This window comes from Pelophylax lessonae, assembly GCF_965119305.1.
Source record: "Pelophylax lessonae genome assembly, chromosome: 5".
NCBI classification, from domain to species: Eukaryota; Metazoa; Chordata; class Amphibia; order Anura; family Ranidae; genus Pelophylax; species Pelophylax lessonae.
Window position 1 is genome coordinate 447,921,616 of NC_138772.1, and position 17,779 is coordinate 447,939,394.

The 17,779-nt window shown below is 40.2% G+C and overlaps 1 protein-coding gene across 1 annotated transcript in view; it reads right to left on the minus strand.

The window, feature by feature from the left end:
• TRPA1 (transient receptor potential cation channel subfamily A member 1) overlaps positions 1 to 17,779 on the minus strand; it is a 140,461-nt gene that overhangs the window by 93,687 nt on the left and 28,995 nt on the right. The window contains exons 4-7 of the mRNA XM_082259330.1: positions 17,604 to 17,711; positions 8,496 to 8,604; positions 8,262 to 8,407; positions 7,162 to 7,298 (exon numbers count right to left, since the gene is read on the minus strand). Of these exons, the coding sequence (XP_082115456.1) occupies positions 7,162 to 7,298; positions 8,262 to 8,407; positions 8,496 to 8,604; positions 17,604 to 17,711 (500 nt within the window). The remainder of the gene's footprint in view (positions 1 to 7,161; positions 7,299 to 8,261; positions 8,408 to 8,495; positions 8,605 to 17,603; positions 17,712 to 17,779) is intronic.

A 17,779-nucleotide genomic window follows, 5' to 3' on the forward strand; every position in this document is an offset into this window, starting at 1 on the left:
TTGGACAGCAAAGAAACAGCAACGCACTGATAAGTAAACACCTCTGCTCAATTTGCTCTTTTCAGCACGTTTTCTGTCAGCACGTGTGCTTGTAGCAGGACCTGATTAGCTTCATGTGCAGTCCTTTCCTTGTTCACACTGAGGACGGGTTTGAAATTGTGCGAGTTCAGCTGAACTCACATGATTTCCAACCCGCATGTCAGTGCAAGTTCGGGGGCGATTTGAGAGACATCTGTGCGGGTTCCTGCACAGATGTCTATTGAAATTGCCTATGAGGTCGCTAAAGTAGTGCAGAAACTACTTTTGGGAATCGGTATGGTGCCGCAAAGTCGGTGTCACACCAAATCAGATGGTACCATTGTGGGCAATAGGCTCTGTTTTGGCATGTGATTTGACATATCAAATCGCATGTCAAATCAGCCCAATGAAAAAAGGGGCTTATTGTCAAAGCTTAATTAAACCAGCTGAAGTTAGAAGCTGGTTGGCTACCAAGCACAGCTGCACCAGTTTCTGAGTGCTCCAGTTTTTGTAAATCCCCCTTGTGTGTTGCTTTGTAAGACAGCTCAAGGATGAGCCCGTTTTTCTCATTCAACCAGTGAAAGAGTGAAAAAAACTGACTCGATTTCTGCATCCACGCACTCCAGGTGGATGGGGAACCCTAATTTCTGAGCAATTGTATTCTGACAGCAGACCTCTCTACTGTGCGAATACACAGATCAACATTGCAGGCTAAAGCTTGCAGCGCTGATCAAGCAGGGGGAATCTGATAAGACTGCTGTACAGAAGGCAAGCAATAGATTGACCTCTGTACAACCAGAGTGTCCATACTGGGATCAAAATTTGCCCAGTCCCTTCTGAACAGGTTGAATTTCTTTTGTTCTGTATGGCGGGCTTAAGTGGTTGCAGGAGTTAAGGGGTCAGTATGCCAAGTCATATTAGGATAGTCAGGTTAGTTGTATGTAAAAATACATTTATTATTTTTTTGCAGGAACAACTGCTTTCAATAATTTTTTTTATATCTGCCTGGTATGCATGGTTACATTTTTAATCGTCCATCTATTAAACTCAGAGGACAATTTCCACAATTCAAATGATCCACAATTCTAATGGTCCAAAGCAGGGGTCTTCAAACTATGGCCCTCCAGTTGTTCGGGAACTACAATTCCCATCATGTTATAAAAGAAGTGTGAAGATTGGTGGTGGCGCTACCTCTGAAATAAAATAAAAAATGCCCCTTGTGAAGTGTAAGGGGAAGTATACTGGTAAACAATAACCCACAAATGGTGCAATATCTAAAAATAATAATAAATGGATAACAAAGATATATTCAAATCAAACAATACATGCGAAGAAAATGTATATATATATATATAAACCGATGTTGTGACAAAGGACCCACAACCGAAGATATGTCAGAGAGGCCGCTCCAGTTGACGTCATTGTGACGAAACGCGTAGGGCGGAGTCTCCGACGTCAAACGTCACTTCCGGTTGTCGGCCGTGGAACGCGGAAGCCTCCCGGCGAACACGACTATTCTGATCCTGATCTACTGTACGAGTGAGTCTACTACGCCGCTTATTTACAACTGTATGTTACTATTATTCACCATGGGGTATTTTTCCTTTCATGTGAGCACTCAGGGCACCCGCCGCTGACTTCTCTGACTGCTCGTTCATCTCGAAAAGGAACATCTCCATACATCAACATACAGGTTGTACCAAGCTATTTGCGCCACCTAGTGGCCACTCGTGGAATTTCACTTATCCACTTTTTTTATTTTATTTTATATTTTTTTCACTCACGCTGATACAGATCAAGTGGCACATTAATTTGGAAATCACTCACATATCTTCGGTTGTGGGTCCTTTGTCACAACATCGGTTTATATATATATATATACATTTTCTTCGCATGTATTGTTTGATTTGAATATATCTTTGTTATCCATTTATTATTATTTTTAGATATTGCACCATTTGTGGGTTATTGTTTACCAGTATACTTCCCCTTACACTTCACAAGGGGCATTTTTTATTTTATTTCAGAGGTAGCGCCACCACCAATCTTCACACTTCTTTTATAACACTTGCACCTTACACCCAAGGTCTGATTGGGGCAGCTTACACCTCTATCTAATATATTTCTCTCCCAAACATCTAGTCCGTAGCGCTGGTCATATTTCTTTATTACAATTCCCATCATGCCTAGTCATGTCTGTGAAGGTCAGAGTTTTACAATGCCTTATGGGATGTGTAGTTCTGCAACAGCTGGAGGGCCGTAGTTTGAGGATTCCTGGTCCAAAGTATAACGCTGTCTTTTATGAAAATGTATTTCAAGAGCTATTAGATGCTGCAAGGTGATATTTCCACACAGTCCCAGTCACAGTAAATTACTAAAAAGTAACAGATGGACAGGCAGGAGATGCAGTTCAACCATAAAATGTATTACCTTCTATGATTTATATCCTGCTTTTTATTAGTATATTGCTAAATTGGTACATTAAGGCTAAGGATATGTTATCAAATTTTTGAGGATTTTTAATGTTTATTTCAATTAGTTTTTATTGAACTTTTTTAATAAAGTACTGTCTGTCATAATTTCCTTAAGAAGTGCAAGCAGGAGTCTCTATAATAGCATAGACAGGTAAATACAAAACGAAGAGACATTAAAAAATGAGGATATGCCGGCATAATCGCCGGAGACATCGTCGGAGAAGGACCGGAGGAAGAAGAAGAAGACCAGAAGAGCGGACAGCAAAAGAGCAGAAGATTGGACAGCAGAAGAGCGGACAGCAAAAGAGCAGAAGACAAGAAGACCGGAGAGGGAGAAGACCGGAGAGGAGAAGACTGGATGAAGATTTTTAATAAACTTTTCAAAACGTCTCCTGTCATTATGTACCTACACTGCCTTTTATGGGGTGAATGGGTAGGGGTACAGTGTACCCCATACCCATTCACATAAGGAGGGGGTCCGGGATCTGGGAGGCCACCCTTGTTAAAGGGGGCTTCCAGATTCCGATTCCCGCAGACCCCCACAACCACCGGCCAGGGTTGTGGGGATGAGGCCCTTGTCCTCATCAACATGGGGGCAAGGTGCTTTGAGGTGGGGGGTGCAGAGCTCCCCTGCCCCAAAGCACCAACACCCCCCCATGTTGAGGGCATGTGGCCTGGTATGGTCCAGGGGGGGTTGGGCCGCTCGCTCAGATAAGGGTCTGGTATGGATTTTGGGGGGGACCCCACGCTGTTTTTTCGGCGTGGGGCTACCCTCAAATTCCATACCGGACCCGAAGGGCCTGGTTTGGAACCTGGGGGGACCCCCACGCAGTTTTTTTCCCATTTTTTGCGTGGAGTTCCCCCTCAAGATTCTCACAGCGCACGTCGCACTGAAAGTCGGATCATCCTGATCTGACTTGCAGTGCGACTTCCATTTAAATCAATAGGCTCCCATAGGGAACCATTGATTTTGAATGGAGGCAGAAAAAACGCTGCCAAAAAAGCAAACGTGGCCAAACGTGCAATAACCCCAATGGAAAAAGCTACTGAAAGCACGTTTAACAGCTGCTTTTTTCCGGCGTCAGAACTAGCCTTGCAGGACGTTTTTTCTAACGTCCCGTGTACATGGAGCCTTAGGCAGAAACGAAAAAAAGAAAGAAGGAAGAAAAAGAAAATTAACATGGGCGAAACTGTCTACATTATCTTCATAATAGATTCATTAATCCTTTGGTATCAGAACCGTGTGATGTTTATATTGTTACATTTCTGATAGTTTGAATATCTCGTCCCAGAATCTCCATTTGATGTTAATATTGGATTATATCTGGATCTATTGGAATAGTAAACATTATAATTATAATTCCAATGTTTATTATTCCAATAGACTGCCTATTGATACTTTCAACAGATATTTTCCATGGAGAAATACCCATACCAATGGTCATCATCCATATATGGAGGATGATTTTGATGGGTATGACCACCCTCCTTATAATTATAATCAACAGAATGCAAATGACAGTATCACACCCCAGATGATGTTTAGTTAGACGAAATGTGTAGGATCGACTTATGTCTGTGCCATTGCCTACCCATGCTGTATACAGTACATTTGAAAGCGCTTTTTTGACAACTGAATTGTAAGTGTTCTGAACTTTTAATAAATACCTTCATTGTATGGTTTTACACTATGTGGAGGCTTTTTATTTCCTTTTTTTGATGATCCATACACTGAGCATTTGCTGAAGAAGAATCTATCTTTGCCTGAGAGTATTGTTGCTCATCCTCTACTGAATCCTTCTACTGAGGGCGGACAAGGAATATTCCAGCAAAAAGAGAGTTGCTTGGAGAGTGGTGTGAGGGACAGGCCATATCGTACTCCCCTTGTCTTATTGAGTGTGCAGACACAATCGCATGAGTCGACCCATTAGGCATATGCCAAACTGGGTTCAATCGTTCAGTAAGCCTCTCTGTTTGTTGGTGATGGTTCTCTTCACAACAATATTTTTTGGCTGTGGGTTCACATTCCGTACCCATTTTGGAGCACAATTTAAGATCAGTTTTATACACATTTTTTTGGACTTATATGGACTTTAACCACCTCCCACCCGGGCCATAGTACATATACGGCCGGGTGGGAGTCTCGTCCTTCTGAATGGACGTTCCGGAACGTCCTTCAGAAATAGTGAAATCGCGCCGCCGCGGGCACGCGCAGCGGCGTGATCTCGATGTGCCTGTGTCCCTCGGACACAGCGCAACAAGATGCGTCAGGAGGGCCCTGTGATTGGCCCTCCTGATCACATGACGGCTGTGTCCAATCACAGCCGTCATGCAATGTAAATACAGCCGTTGTAACGGCTTCGATCTCTTCTCCTCCCTGACAGATCCTGTCAGGGAGGAGAAGAAGAGGATCGATACTGGAGCTGGGGTGATCAGTGAGTATTTCTAAGTACTCACTGATCACAGGGGGGGTCTGTGCTGGTAATCAGATGATTGATTACCAGTGCAGCCCTGGGGGGAGGGGATGCCACTAGAGCCACCAGGGATGCCCACCCATGACCACCAGGGATGCCCACCATGGCCACCAGGGATGGCAAACAGCCTGCCAGTAGTGCCCTCCTATCAGTGCTGCCCACCAATGCCATATATCAGTGCTGCTCACCAGTGCCCGTTATTGCCATCCACCAGTGCTGCCCACCAGTGCCCATTATTGCCCACCAGTGCTGCCTATCAGTGCCCATCAGTGCCCCCCATCAGTGCCCATCAGTGCCCCCCATCAATGCTAATCAGTGCCGCCCATCAGTGCCGATCAGTGCCACCTATCAGTGCCCATCAGTGCCCATCAGTGCTGCCGATCAGTGCCCATCAGTGCCACCTATCAGTGCCCATCAGTGCCCATCAGTGCTGCCGATCAGTGTCCATCAGTGCTGCATATCAGTGCTACCTATCAGTGCCCATCAGTGCTGCATATCAGTGCCACCCCATCAGTGCCACCCCATCAGTGCCACCCCATCAGTGTCTCCTCATCAGTGCCTGTCAGTGCGGCATCATCAGTGCTCATCAGTGCAGGAAAAAACGTATCTATTCACAAACTTTTATAACCTAAACAAAAAAACTTTCTTTTTTTTTCAAACTTTTCTGTCTTTTTTTATTTGTGCACCAAAAAAGAAAAAACCTGGCAGTGATCAAATACCACCAAAAGAAAGCTCTATTTGTGGGGAAAAAATGACACAAATTTGGTTTAGGTACAATGTTGCATGACCGCGCAATTGTCATTCAAAATGCAACAGCGCTAAAAGATGAAAATTGGTCTGGGAAGGAAGGGGGTTTAAGTGCCCAGTATTGAGGTAGTTAATTCTTTGCACTTTTTCACTTAAATGTCATGTCACGTTTATGGTGACGTGTTGTGTCACTATTTTGTTACATTACTTTTATTTGATTGTATTCCTGTTTATTTCCACAACAGATTTTCACATTGATTTAACATTTGACTATTTACATATTAAATCCATACATGGTTTAACCTCCCTGGCGGTATGATTGTTTCCGATTTTAGGTGCTGAAAGCGGTACCATTATTTTGCTAGTAATTCTTAAGGACGAGCAGCCCAAACCAACTATTTATATATGATTTTTTTTTTTTACTGTGCGTTCTTCTTTATAACATCTCGGGTATGATAAAGTTTATATATATATATATATATACATATATATATGTGTGTGTGTGTGTATATAGATATATATAAAGTACAGTAAAAAAAAGGAAAGGGCACTGGGGGGCAAACTAATGTCAATTTATTTTTTTTTGTAATTTAATCTAATAGGATTACAATATATCAGTGTGTCTGTGTGTTTTACTGTTCAAATTTGCCTCCGGTTCTACCCCCCTGCGAGCCACGTCGCAGGAGATGGAAGCCGGGGCTCACAGCATCGGGCGGAAGATCCGCCCGCCGTATGCTGCAGGGACACATCGCGGGATCCCGGGGACAAGGTAAGTACCCTCTCCCGGGATCCAGCGATGCTCTCTGGCGGTACCCTAAGTGTGGCTCGGGGTTATCGCTAATGGCACTGAAATTTCACCCCGAGCCACACTCGGAAATACCGCTAAGGAGATTAAGGATCTATTAATGGATATTGTAAAGAGATCTTATATATATGTCTCTTAACCCCTTGGCGCTGGCGCCTCCTGGTCCTATAAGGGATTTTGGATGCCGGAAAGCGGGGCGGAGTTTATGATCGTGTGACCACTGTGGTTGGCTTTCACGGTGGTCACATCTTTGGAAGCTTTCCGTTAGCCGCTGATAATTGTGACAGGAGCACGCAGGGCACAGTTGTTTTTGCAATATTGCACGTAAATATGCAGCCGCTCGGCGCCAAGGCCCACTCGTCGAGAGGCTGCATATTTATGTGCTGTTGGTGCCAATAGGTTAATTATCATACTTTGACCAATCATATAGTTGTTCTACTGATTTATAAGCTCTGTTTTTTAAGCAATGAATATCAAAACTAATCAAATGGCATTAGCATTTTTAAAAATAATCCCAGATAATAACCCCAAACCTAAACAAACATATTTTATTTTTTTGTTAATTAGTAAACTTGGGTCAAGAAGAAGTGGCTGAAAGAATATATGGTTTATTTCTTTAGATAAAAAGTAGTAGATTTCTTACTTATGTAGTGGTGTTTCATTATTTCCATCTGGCAAGTCAACAATATTCTTATCCCCAGTGTAGGATGAGAGCATGAACTTGACAATTTCAGTTGCTCCTTGTGTAGAAGCAAAGTGAAGAGCTGTGGCATTATCGTTCTGCAAGAAAGTAGGAGAAACAGAATAGGTATAGTTCTATATTTTATATTTGTAAAATTCAAAATAATTAGCTTTAAAAGAAGGATTTAATTTAAAACTAATTATTCCCCAATAGATGGTCAAATTACCGTATTCAGCAGAGGTTTGAAAAGTTGTAAAGGGGCCATAAAAACTGCCAGTACTTTTAAAAATTGTACTTTAGCTGCACAGAGCCATTTTATACTTTAAGGATGCTATATTGTTTTTATATACATAAATGCACAGTGCACATTATGATGACATAGATGGCACATGTATATATGGCACTATAGATTCATGTAAAAAAAACTCCCAACACATATTAGCTAAAAATTTGTTAATTTATTTATTCACAGTTAGTAATATAATAAGCGTCAATTTTATATCAAATCAGCATACAACTTCTGTTTGAGGTAACTGGGATTGGCCTGTATCCACCTCTTGGTGCTTCACCACACTTTTGTACCAATCTGGTTTTCTAAGGAGGGAATGGCAGCTAGTTTACACCACACCAAGGAGGTCTAGAGTCCCCAAGAAGGAGGGGGTTGTAATACATAGATGACACAGGGACCCCTTTAAAAAATTTGGAGTATGGCGCATTCATTAACTACGTTGATATGCCCTACAAATGTACACTATGCTATTCAAATGAATGAGCAAGAAAAAGAAAAGCTTCAAGGTCAAATGACCTGTCAAAATAACATTAAGCACAGAGAACTCTGTGGAACAATGCAGGCTCCACGAAAAAGGCCCCATTTTATGAATAGGACATAAAAATACCAATGCAGTGTGGAGTAACATTGCAGTGTCCAGTGAATAAATAGCCCATTTATCCTTATAAATACTGTATTTATATTCTCTGTTTTAGTCAGGATAAACAGATATACTTTGTCACAGCTATATTTCAGTGCTTCATGAGTGATAATCTGGTAAAATAGCAACTACTTGTTTGAGGTCGATCTTTGCCCCATATTCAATACAGGCTTTCACAATTTCCAAGCGTCCATTTTGAACTGCCACATGGAGCGGGCTGCTTTTCTCATTGTCTGTGAAATTGATGTGATCTTCAATACTAAACCCCAATTCTTCACCTGCATAGTAAAAAAGAATAAGTAAATAAATACAATTTTCCCCAATTTACCAGTTTCCCACAGCTGATGACTAAATGCACTGAAATACCTTTTTTTAGTACCAGGTCCATGCATTTTAAAGAGCCAGCAAATGCAGTCATGTGTATAGGATAACATCCAATTTTATTTCTTTTACACAGCTTTGCCCCATTATTTAACTGCAAGACAAAAAATAATAATAATGCACTTATGGGATTTCAGACAGAAATCATTTATCAGCTCCAGAGAGTGAAAGCAAAGCCACATGTAAGCTCTAAGTTGTTGGAGTCATATTTACATGAGTTTTTCCTAAGACAGTAATGATGGGTCCAGATCTGTCATATCGCACACATGCTCCACCATTCATGGAAGTATCAGATATTTCTTAGATTCTGGCACTTAAAGGAGTAGGGGAAGATCAGAGGAGAGAGAAGCATATATGGCTGGGGGTGGGGAGGATTAAAGCAAGATGCAAATAAATGGCAAAAGCACAGTTTTGTTGAAAAGAAGTAACATTATAGTACCTCCATTGTCAAATTTTCAGCATTTTTGTCAGTACTAGAAATGAACAGATTGATTTCTGTGAAATTGTATATGCATTTAGGGTTGTTTATATTGAAGTATTTGTATTGGAGGCTGTGAAGCTTTTGTAATAAAAATATGTTGTTTTTTTTAAATTTGTGTTGTTATCCATGGGAGTACCATTAAAGCCCACACAGCCTCCAATACAAATACTTCCATATAGACTCTAGGATGTAGGTACTTGGAATACACCCATATCTGTTGGCACATCAATTCTCTTTAGGGTAGCTTAGTTCATTTCATTTTGTCTTTTAAATCAAATAAAAATATATAAAATGACAAGGCTAATAGGAAGCATTTTTTGGCACTCGATCTGGTTCAGGACAATTAAAAGCTTCTGTAACTCTCTTGACCCAATTGAACCCCAAAACACATTTTTTTATCTCCTGATTTTTTTCATTTCTTTTTTTTTTTTTTATCCCAATTCAGTACATAGTACAATGTAATTTTTGAACTAAATGAACTACCTATTTACATATTTAGACCTTTTATTGTTACAGAATCCAGCTGTTCCTGGCATTGCTGCCAGTTTAAATATTCTCAGCAAAGACTCTCTTTCCTAGAGCTGGTTTCATGCTTCAAGATAAAATGCCTACCCAGACTCTACTCCAGCTTTATGGAAGAACACAAAACAATGGTGGGGCAGCAACCAGACACCCTGATTTTTGCACCTCCTTCCCATGTCCTGTAAATTCCCAATCCCAGTACTCCATGTTGCTCCAGTTTTTTCCACTACCCTTTAGCATTTGGCATCTGCATCAAAGTTGTAATGCAAATCTGTCTTGAGGGCAATACAGAGGTTGCCATCTTTCTATTTCACTGACCTCCAAAAAAATATGAAAATTAGGTCTTCTGTATTTTAATTGAATTTCCTGATCTTTAAACTTGTTTGAGGCCACTGATAAGTGGTAAGGCTGGTAGGTCACCACAATAGCCATGCAACTAGTATTTTCATATGGAGAAAAAGTTCCTGAATTTCTTTCCACTGCAGGGCTTGACACATACATGAGAGGTCTTTAGATGCCATGAGAGTTTCCCATGTGTTGGTATAGCCCTTCCAAGGCATACACTATTTCCTGTGGACTGGGGTGCACATGTTTCTGTAGCACATAAGCCCTATGACATGAAGCCATTAAGAAATCTTCTGCTGGCAGGCTTGTCTTATTACTTCATGTGCCCAATAAGTGTAGATAGTAGAACACTTGATATCTGCATGAAAGGAAATCACAGACTGGGAAGTAACAAGTAAAGCTATAGTAAATGTGCCGGCCCTCCCCTTCCAATAATATCTGAAGCTCGTTTGACTGTTTCTTGCTACCTGGGTTTCTTTCTTTGCAATGAGCACCTATTCTTAAACAGCCTCTAATAATTATAATAAAGATACTTCTTCCAAAAATGACACTATATTGCATCAACGGAATATTTCAACACTAAGGGAATTGGGAGTACTGTATACCTCTTCAGGCTATATATACACTACTGCGCAAAAGCTTTAGGCAGGTGTGAAAAAATGCAGTATATTATAAAGGCTTTCAGAAATAGAACTATTAATATTTTATTTTTATCAATTACCAAAATGGAAAGTGTTCACTTACTTTGCATTTTGTAAATTGATAAAAATAAACAATTAAGATATATATTTTTAAAAGCAATCTTACTTTAGAGTATTTGTTCACACCTGACTAAAAAGTGTGCACAGTTCTGTGTATATATACTATATACATATATATACTGCTCACGAAAAATAAAGGAACACTTTGAAAACACATCAGATCCCAATGGGGAAAAATATTATACTGGATATCTATACTAATATGGATTGGGTAATGTATTAGGTATGAAAGGATGTCACATCGTTTGATGGAAATGAAATCTGCCTACAGAGAGGGCTAAATGCAAAGACACCCCAAAAATTTAAGTGAAAAAATTATGCAGCAGGCTGGTCCATTTTGCTGAAATTTCATTGCAGCAACTCAAAGTGGTACTTAGTAGTTTGTATGGCCCCCACATGCTTGTTTACAACGTCACGGCATGCTCCTAATGGGACGACGGATGTTGTCCTGTGGTATTTCCTCTCAGATCTGGACCAGGGCATCACTGAGCTCCTGAGTAGGTTGAGGTGCCACCTGATGGTGTCGGATGGACCTAAACATAATGTCCCAGAGGTGTTCTATTAAATTTAGGTCAGGTGAGCATGGGGGCCTTTCCATGGTTCTAATTCCTTCATCCTCCAAGAACTGGCTGCATACTCTCGCAGCATGAGGCCAGGCATTGTCATACACCAGGAGGAATCCAGGATCCACTGCACCAGCGTAGAGTCTGACAATGGGTCCAAGGATTTCTTCCTGATACCTAATGGCAGTTAGAGTGCCATTGTCTAGCCTGTAGAGGTCGGTGTGCATCTCCATGGAAATGCCTCCCCAGACCATCACTGACCCACCATCAAACCGGTCATACTGGATGGTGTTACAGGCAGCATAACATTCTCTATGGCTTCTCCAAGACCCTTTCACGTCTGTCACATGTGCTCATGGCAAACTTGTCCTCATATGTCAAAAGCACAGGGCGCCGGTGGCAGACCTGCCAATTCTGGTATTCAATGGCAAATGCCAATTGAGCTCCACAGTGCCGGGAAGTGAGAAAAGGGCCCACTAGAGGATATCAGGCCCTCAGGTCATCCTCATGAAGTCTGTTTCTGACTTTTTGGTCAGAGACATTCACTGGTGTTTCTCAGGCTTTTACCGGTGAGCCCGGTACACGATCCGATGGTTCGCATGGCTGGCAATAGGGGTGAACAGAGACCAGATCATCTCTGATCATCTCTATAATCTAGGGGGGACCATGATGTCACTTCCGTTCTAGGGCAGAAATAAATAATTTTTTTCTTTCAAAGCAAAAGATCTATTTTTTTTTTATCTTTTGCTTTTATAGACCCTAGATCTCCCCATAAAGTGGACCTGTTATCCCTCATTTCTTTTACAAAAGATGTTTACATTCCTTTTATTAGGAATAATGTGATTAAAAAAAATAAAAAAAAATAAAGGGACAGTGTTAAAATAAATAAATAAGAAACAAAATTACAGTGCATTGCGAAAGTATTCGACCCTCTTGAACTTTTCGCTCTTTGCCACATTTCAGGCTTCAAACATAAAGATATAAAACTGTCATTTTTTTTTTTTTGAAGAATCAACACAAGTGGGACACAATCATGAAGTGGAACGAAATTTATTGGATATTTCAAACTTTTTCAAAAAATAAAAAACTGAAAAATTGGGCGTGCAAAATTATTTAGCACCTTTACTTTCAGTGCAGCAAAACTCTCTCCAGAAGTTCAGTGAGGATCTCTGAATGATCCAATGTTGACCTAAATGACTAATGATGATAAATAAAATCCACCTGTGTGTAATCAAGTCTCCGTATAAATGCACCTGCCCTGTGATAGTCTCAGAGGTCCGTTTAAAGTGAAGAGAGCATCATGAAGAACAAGGAACACACCAGGCAGGTCTGAGATACTGTTGTGGAGAAGTTTAAAGCTGGATTTGGATACAAAAAGATTTTGCAAGCTTTAAACACCCCAAAGAGCACTGAGCAAGCGATAATATTGAAATGGAAGGAGTATCAGAGCACTGCAAATCTACAAAGACCTGGCCGTCCCTCTAAACCAGGGATCCTCAAACTACGGCCCTCCAGCTGTTGCGGAACTACCAATCCAATGAGGCATTGTAAAACTGTGAGAGTAACAAACATGACTAGGCATGATGGGAATTGTAGTTCCTGAACAACTGGAGGGCCATAGTTTGAAGACCCCTGCTCTAAACTTTCAGCTCATACAAGGAGAAGACTGATCAGAGATGCAGCCAAGAGGCTCATGATCACTCTGGATGAATTGCAGAGATCTACAGCTGAGGTGGGAGACTCTGTCCATAGGACAACAATCAGTCATATACTGCACAAATCTGGCCTTTATGCAAGAGTGGCAAGAAGAAAGCCATTACTTAAAGATATCCATAAAAAGTGTCGTTTAAAGTTTGCCACAAGCCACCTGGGAGACACACCAAACATGTGGAAGAGGTGCTCTGGTCAGATGAAACCAAAATCTAACTTTTTGGCAACAATGCAAAACGTTATGTTTGGCTTAAAAGCAACACAGCTCATCACTCTGAACACACCATCCCCACTGTCAAACATGGTGGCGGCAGCATCATGGTTTGGGCCTGCTTTTCTTCAGCAGGGACAGGGAAGATGGGTAAAATTGATGGGAAGATGGATGGAGCCAAATACAGGACCATTCTGGAAGAAAACCTGATGGAGTCTGCAAAAGACCTGAGACTGGGACGGAGATTTGTCTTCCAACAAGACAATGATCCAAAACATAAAGCAAAATCTTCAATGGAATGGTTCACAAATAAACATATCCAGGTGTTAGAATGGCCAAGTCAAAGTCCAGATCTGAATCCAATCGAGAATCTGTGGAAAGAACTGAAAACTGCTGTTCACAAACGCTCTCCATCCAACCTCACTGAGCTCAAGCTGTTTTGCAAGGAGGAATGGGCAAAAATTTCAGTCTCTCGATGTGCAAAACTGATAGAGACATACCCCAAGCAACTTACAGCTGTAATCGCAGCAAAAGGTGGCGCTACAAAGTATTAACTTAAGGGGGGCTGAATAATTTTGCACGCCCAATTTTTCCGTTTTTTATTTGTTAAAAAAGTTTGAAATATCCAATAAATTTCATTCCACTTCATGATTGTGTCCCACTTGTTGTTGATTCTTCAAAAAAAAAAAAAAAAAAAAGTACAGTTTTATATCTTTATGTTTGAAGCCTGAAATGTGGCAAAAGGTTGAAAAGTTCAAGGGGGCCGAATACTTTTGCAATGCACTGTAAATAACTCCTATCCCTCTGTGCTTGTGTGTAGAAGCGAATGCATACATAAGTCACACACGCATATGTAAACAGTGTTCTCATCCCACATGTGAGGTATCACTGTGAACGTTAGAGCGAGAGCAATAATTCTAGTCCTAGACCTCCTCTGAAGCTCTAAACAAGTAACCTGTAAACATTTGGAACACGTCACCTATGAAGATAGTCGTTTTTCACCATTCCATTTTAAAGTATGTTAGGTATCTACTTACTCAGCGTAACATCATCTTTTATATTTTACAAAAAAAAAAATAGGTATTTTATTGTGTTTTTCTGCAATAAACTTGATTAAAGTGTATTTTGGGGGTTCTAAAGAATTTTCTAGCAAAAAATACAGATTTTTACTTGGAAAAAAAAAAGTGCCAGAAAAGTCATGATCCTTAACTGGATATGATCGCTACAGGACTCAAGTACCATAGTTGTCACAAATTCTCCCCATACCCAAAAGTATTTCTATTTGTTCTCTGAGCAAAACTGAGTGGCAGAGGGTTGAGAAAAAAATGAAAATGAATTAGCAGTATGCTGGGATTTATTTAACATGTTGCTCTGTACTTCATATGCATTTAATGCAAAGGAAAAAAAAAACAGCATTAGGGAAAGTACATTTTTTGGCGTTTCATCCTTGGATCAATTCTTCCTTTGTTCTGAACACAAGCTGACGGTATCATACATTTTCTCCTATATAGATTATGACACTGAATCGTTTCTAACTATGTTATCAAGTGTGTGTCAGGGAAAATAAAACATGAACTACATCTTTACAGTAATGCACATTTCTCAACATTATATTACATTAAAGACTCTGAAAATACAAGAGAACTGTAGATCCTGGCAGAAATGCGTTCAGTTCCTAATTGTCTATTGTTGGCTGATAGATTAGTGTCTTTTCTGTTCTAAAATCACAAGAAGTGGTGCCCACACTGCACAGTTGTGTTTTGCTGAACTACAGAATTGTTCCCCCTCTCCACAGTATAGGAGGGAAGTGTGTTGTAGTCCAAGAGGAGAACTGGGAAGGCTGATGGAACTCCCTGAGATAACACAGGTAGAATTAACACAGCACTTTCGATGTTCATTGTTTAAGGTTTACATACACTAAAAGGTGCATACATCCTTGCTCAGTAAAGATTTGATATTTTTTAAGGCACTGGTTCTTCCACTGTAACTCACAGCAAGCAGTCATAATGCATTATTCATAAGCGTTTCTATGGTTCGCTGCACTTATGAATTATTTTAAGGAAGTACAGTATATAGTCTTTCAAATTTTTTTTTTTTTAGATGCACAAAAAAAATTATTGTACAGTAATCAATGTGAGTACAATAATGAATGTGCGTATGATTATTTATATACTGTACAGTATGTGCTAGGGGCAGCCTGAAAAAAAGCATGCAAATAGTGAACTTCAGATCTACATACTTGTTCCACATAGGTTGTTTTTGCTCAGCAAGTATTGAAGCCAGAGATTTAGCATGACAACCACACAACAAGCAATTTCAGTGGTTAGAAGTTGCAGCCTCCATATTTCTCTTATAACAGATTTCCTTTGTGAAGTTAGTTTGAATGAGTTTGAAAACGTAAATAGACGGCTTCCAATACCATCTATACGCTGATGACACTCAAATCTATGTGTCTACTCCTCACCTCACTCCTTCAGTCTCCTCTCGCATTGCTAACTTACTTACTGACATATCAACATGGATGTCGCACCACTTCCTCAAACTAAATCTATCTAAAACTGAGCTGTTAATATTCCCCCCTGCCCATGCCCCTCTCCCTGACTTTTTTTTATCAAATTGAGTTAAGCAACCATCAATCCCTCCCCTCAAGCCAGGGTACTAGGTGTAATCCTAGACTCTGACCTGTCCTTTCAGCCCCAAATCCAATCATTGTCAAAAGCTTGTAGACTTCACCTCTGCAACATCTCTAAATTTCGCCCCTTTTTAACAACTGAAACCACTAAGCTACTCATTCACTCCCTTGTTATTTCTCGCCTCGATTATTGCAACTCCCTTCTCATAGGTCTACCACTCCATAGGCTATCCCCTCTTCAGTCAATCATGAATGATGCTGCCAGGCTTGTCCACCTTACCAACCGCTCAGTGTCTGCTTCCCCTCTCTGCCAATCCCTACACTGGCTCCCGATTGCCCAGTGAATTAAATTCAAAATACTAACCACAACATACAAAGCCATTCACAAGTCTGCCCGAGCTACATTACCAATCTTGTCTCCAAATATCACCCAAACCGTCCTCTCAAGACCTCCTACTCTCAAGCTCCCTTGTCTCCTCCTCCCATGCTAGTATCCAGGATTTCTCCAGGACCTCTCCCATCCTCTGGAACGCTCTACCTCAACTTGTACGGCTATCTCCTACTCTAGCTGCTTTCAGGCAATCCCTGAAAACTCATCTCTTTGAGGAAGCCTATCACTAATCTTCCATCAGCTCATTCCCTACTGTTACAACCTCTTGTAACACCTGCCCCACCCCATTAGATTGTAAGCTGGTCTGGGCAGGGCCCTCTTAATCCTCTTGTATTTTATTGTATTGTAACTGTATTGTCTCCCTGTTATATTGTAAAGCGATGCGTAAACTGCTGGCGCTATATAAATCCTGAATAATAATAATAATTTCCTTTGAAACAGTGTGTTTGAATGGGGTTGAAATACAGAGCTCCCTCTAGTGGGTATTCTAATATTCTGAAAATCGAATACAATAGTAAAAATATGGAGAAGTAAGCATTACAAAATGTGAAATTTCATTCAGTACTTCCTTTATCCTATAGTTAGGTAAATAAACACCCTTACAAAAATGTCTTCTTTAATGAATAAGGACTCTTTGTTGAATAATGCCATGTTGAGAATGTTGTGCAAAATGTGAAGCCAAAGCAAATCGGCAACATTATCTAATTTGTGATATTTAATGCCAGGTGTATTGTTTTTCTCACTGGAAAAAAAAAAAAAATATATATATATATATATATATATATATATATAAATATATATATATATATATATATATATATATATATATATATATATATATATATATATATATTTCTGTAACCCTCAGGAGACCAATAGACCCTTAAAAAACATTTTAATCCCCTGATTTCTACTTTTTTTCTTATTTCCATAAAGTTACAGTTATAGAGTTCAGCTCTTTGTTTAAAGTGCAGTGAATGTTGTCCTACAGGTAAGCCTATTTAAGTCTTACATGCAGGTATGGTGCATATCTCCTAAACTTGCACTGTTTAGAAAATGCAGTACACTCTGCATTCAGGAAACACTGAGTGTGCCCTGAATGCAAAGAGTGCTGTGCTGCAATGATGACTCCTGTGCCCATGTGCAGGAGTGGTGACATTGCAGCTTGGCCATTTAGGAGAAGAACAGGCAAAGATGGGAACACCAGTAGCAGTGACACCTCAATGCTGGAGAGCTCCATTTTAAGGTAAATCTGCCCTAATATGCTAATATGTTGTGCACACATTAGGACATAACACTGCAAGGGTCCATTAAAAAAGGGTGGTAGAGTTTTTTACTGCTTTAAAGTGTCTGCAATGCAATGTATTGCATTTTTTGCACCTGAAAGCAATACATTCACTTAGAATCCAATCCTGTGCTAAGGGATCAGTGTTCCAGTGACAGAGACATGTAGACTGTTACTGCTATATACACTTACCAGCATAATAAGGGCCTCTGAATTGTCCTTATAGCAAGCAGTCATAATTGGTGAGTTCCCAAGGTCACCTTCCAGATTAATATCTATAGTGCTGTGATTCAGTAATTCCTGAAAAAAAAAAAAAAATAATTTGTAGTAAAAAATGCATGTTGTATTCTCTCTTTTATGCGCATGTT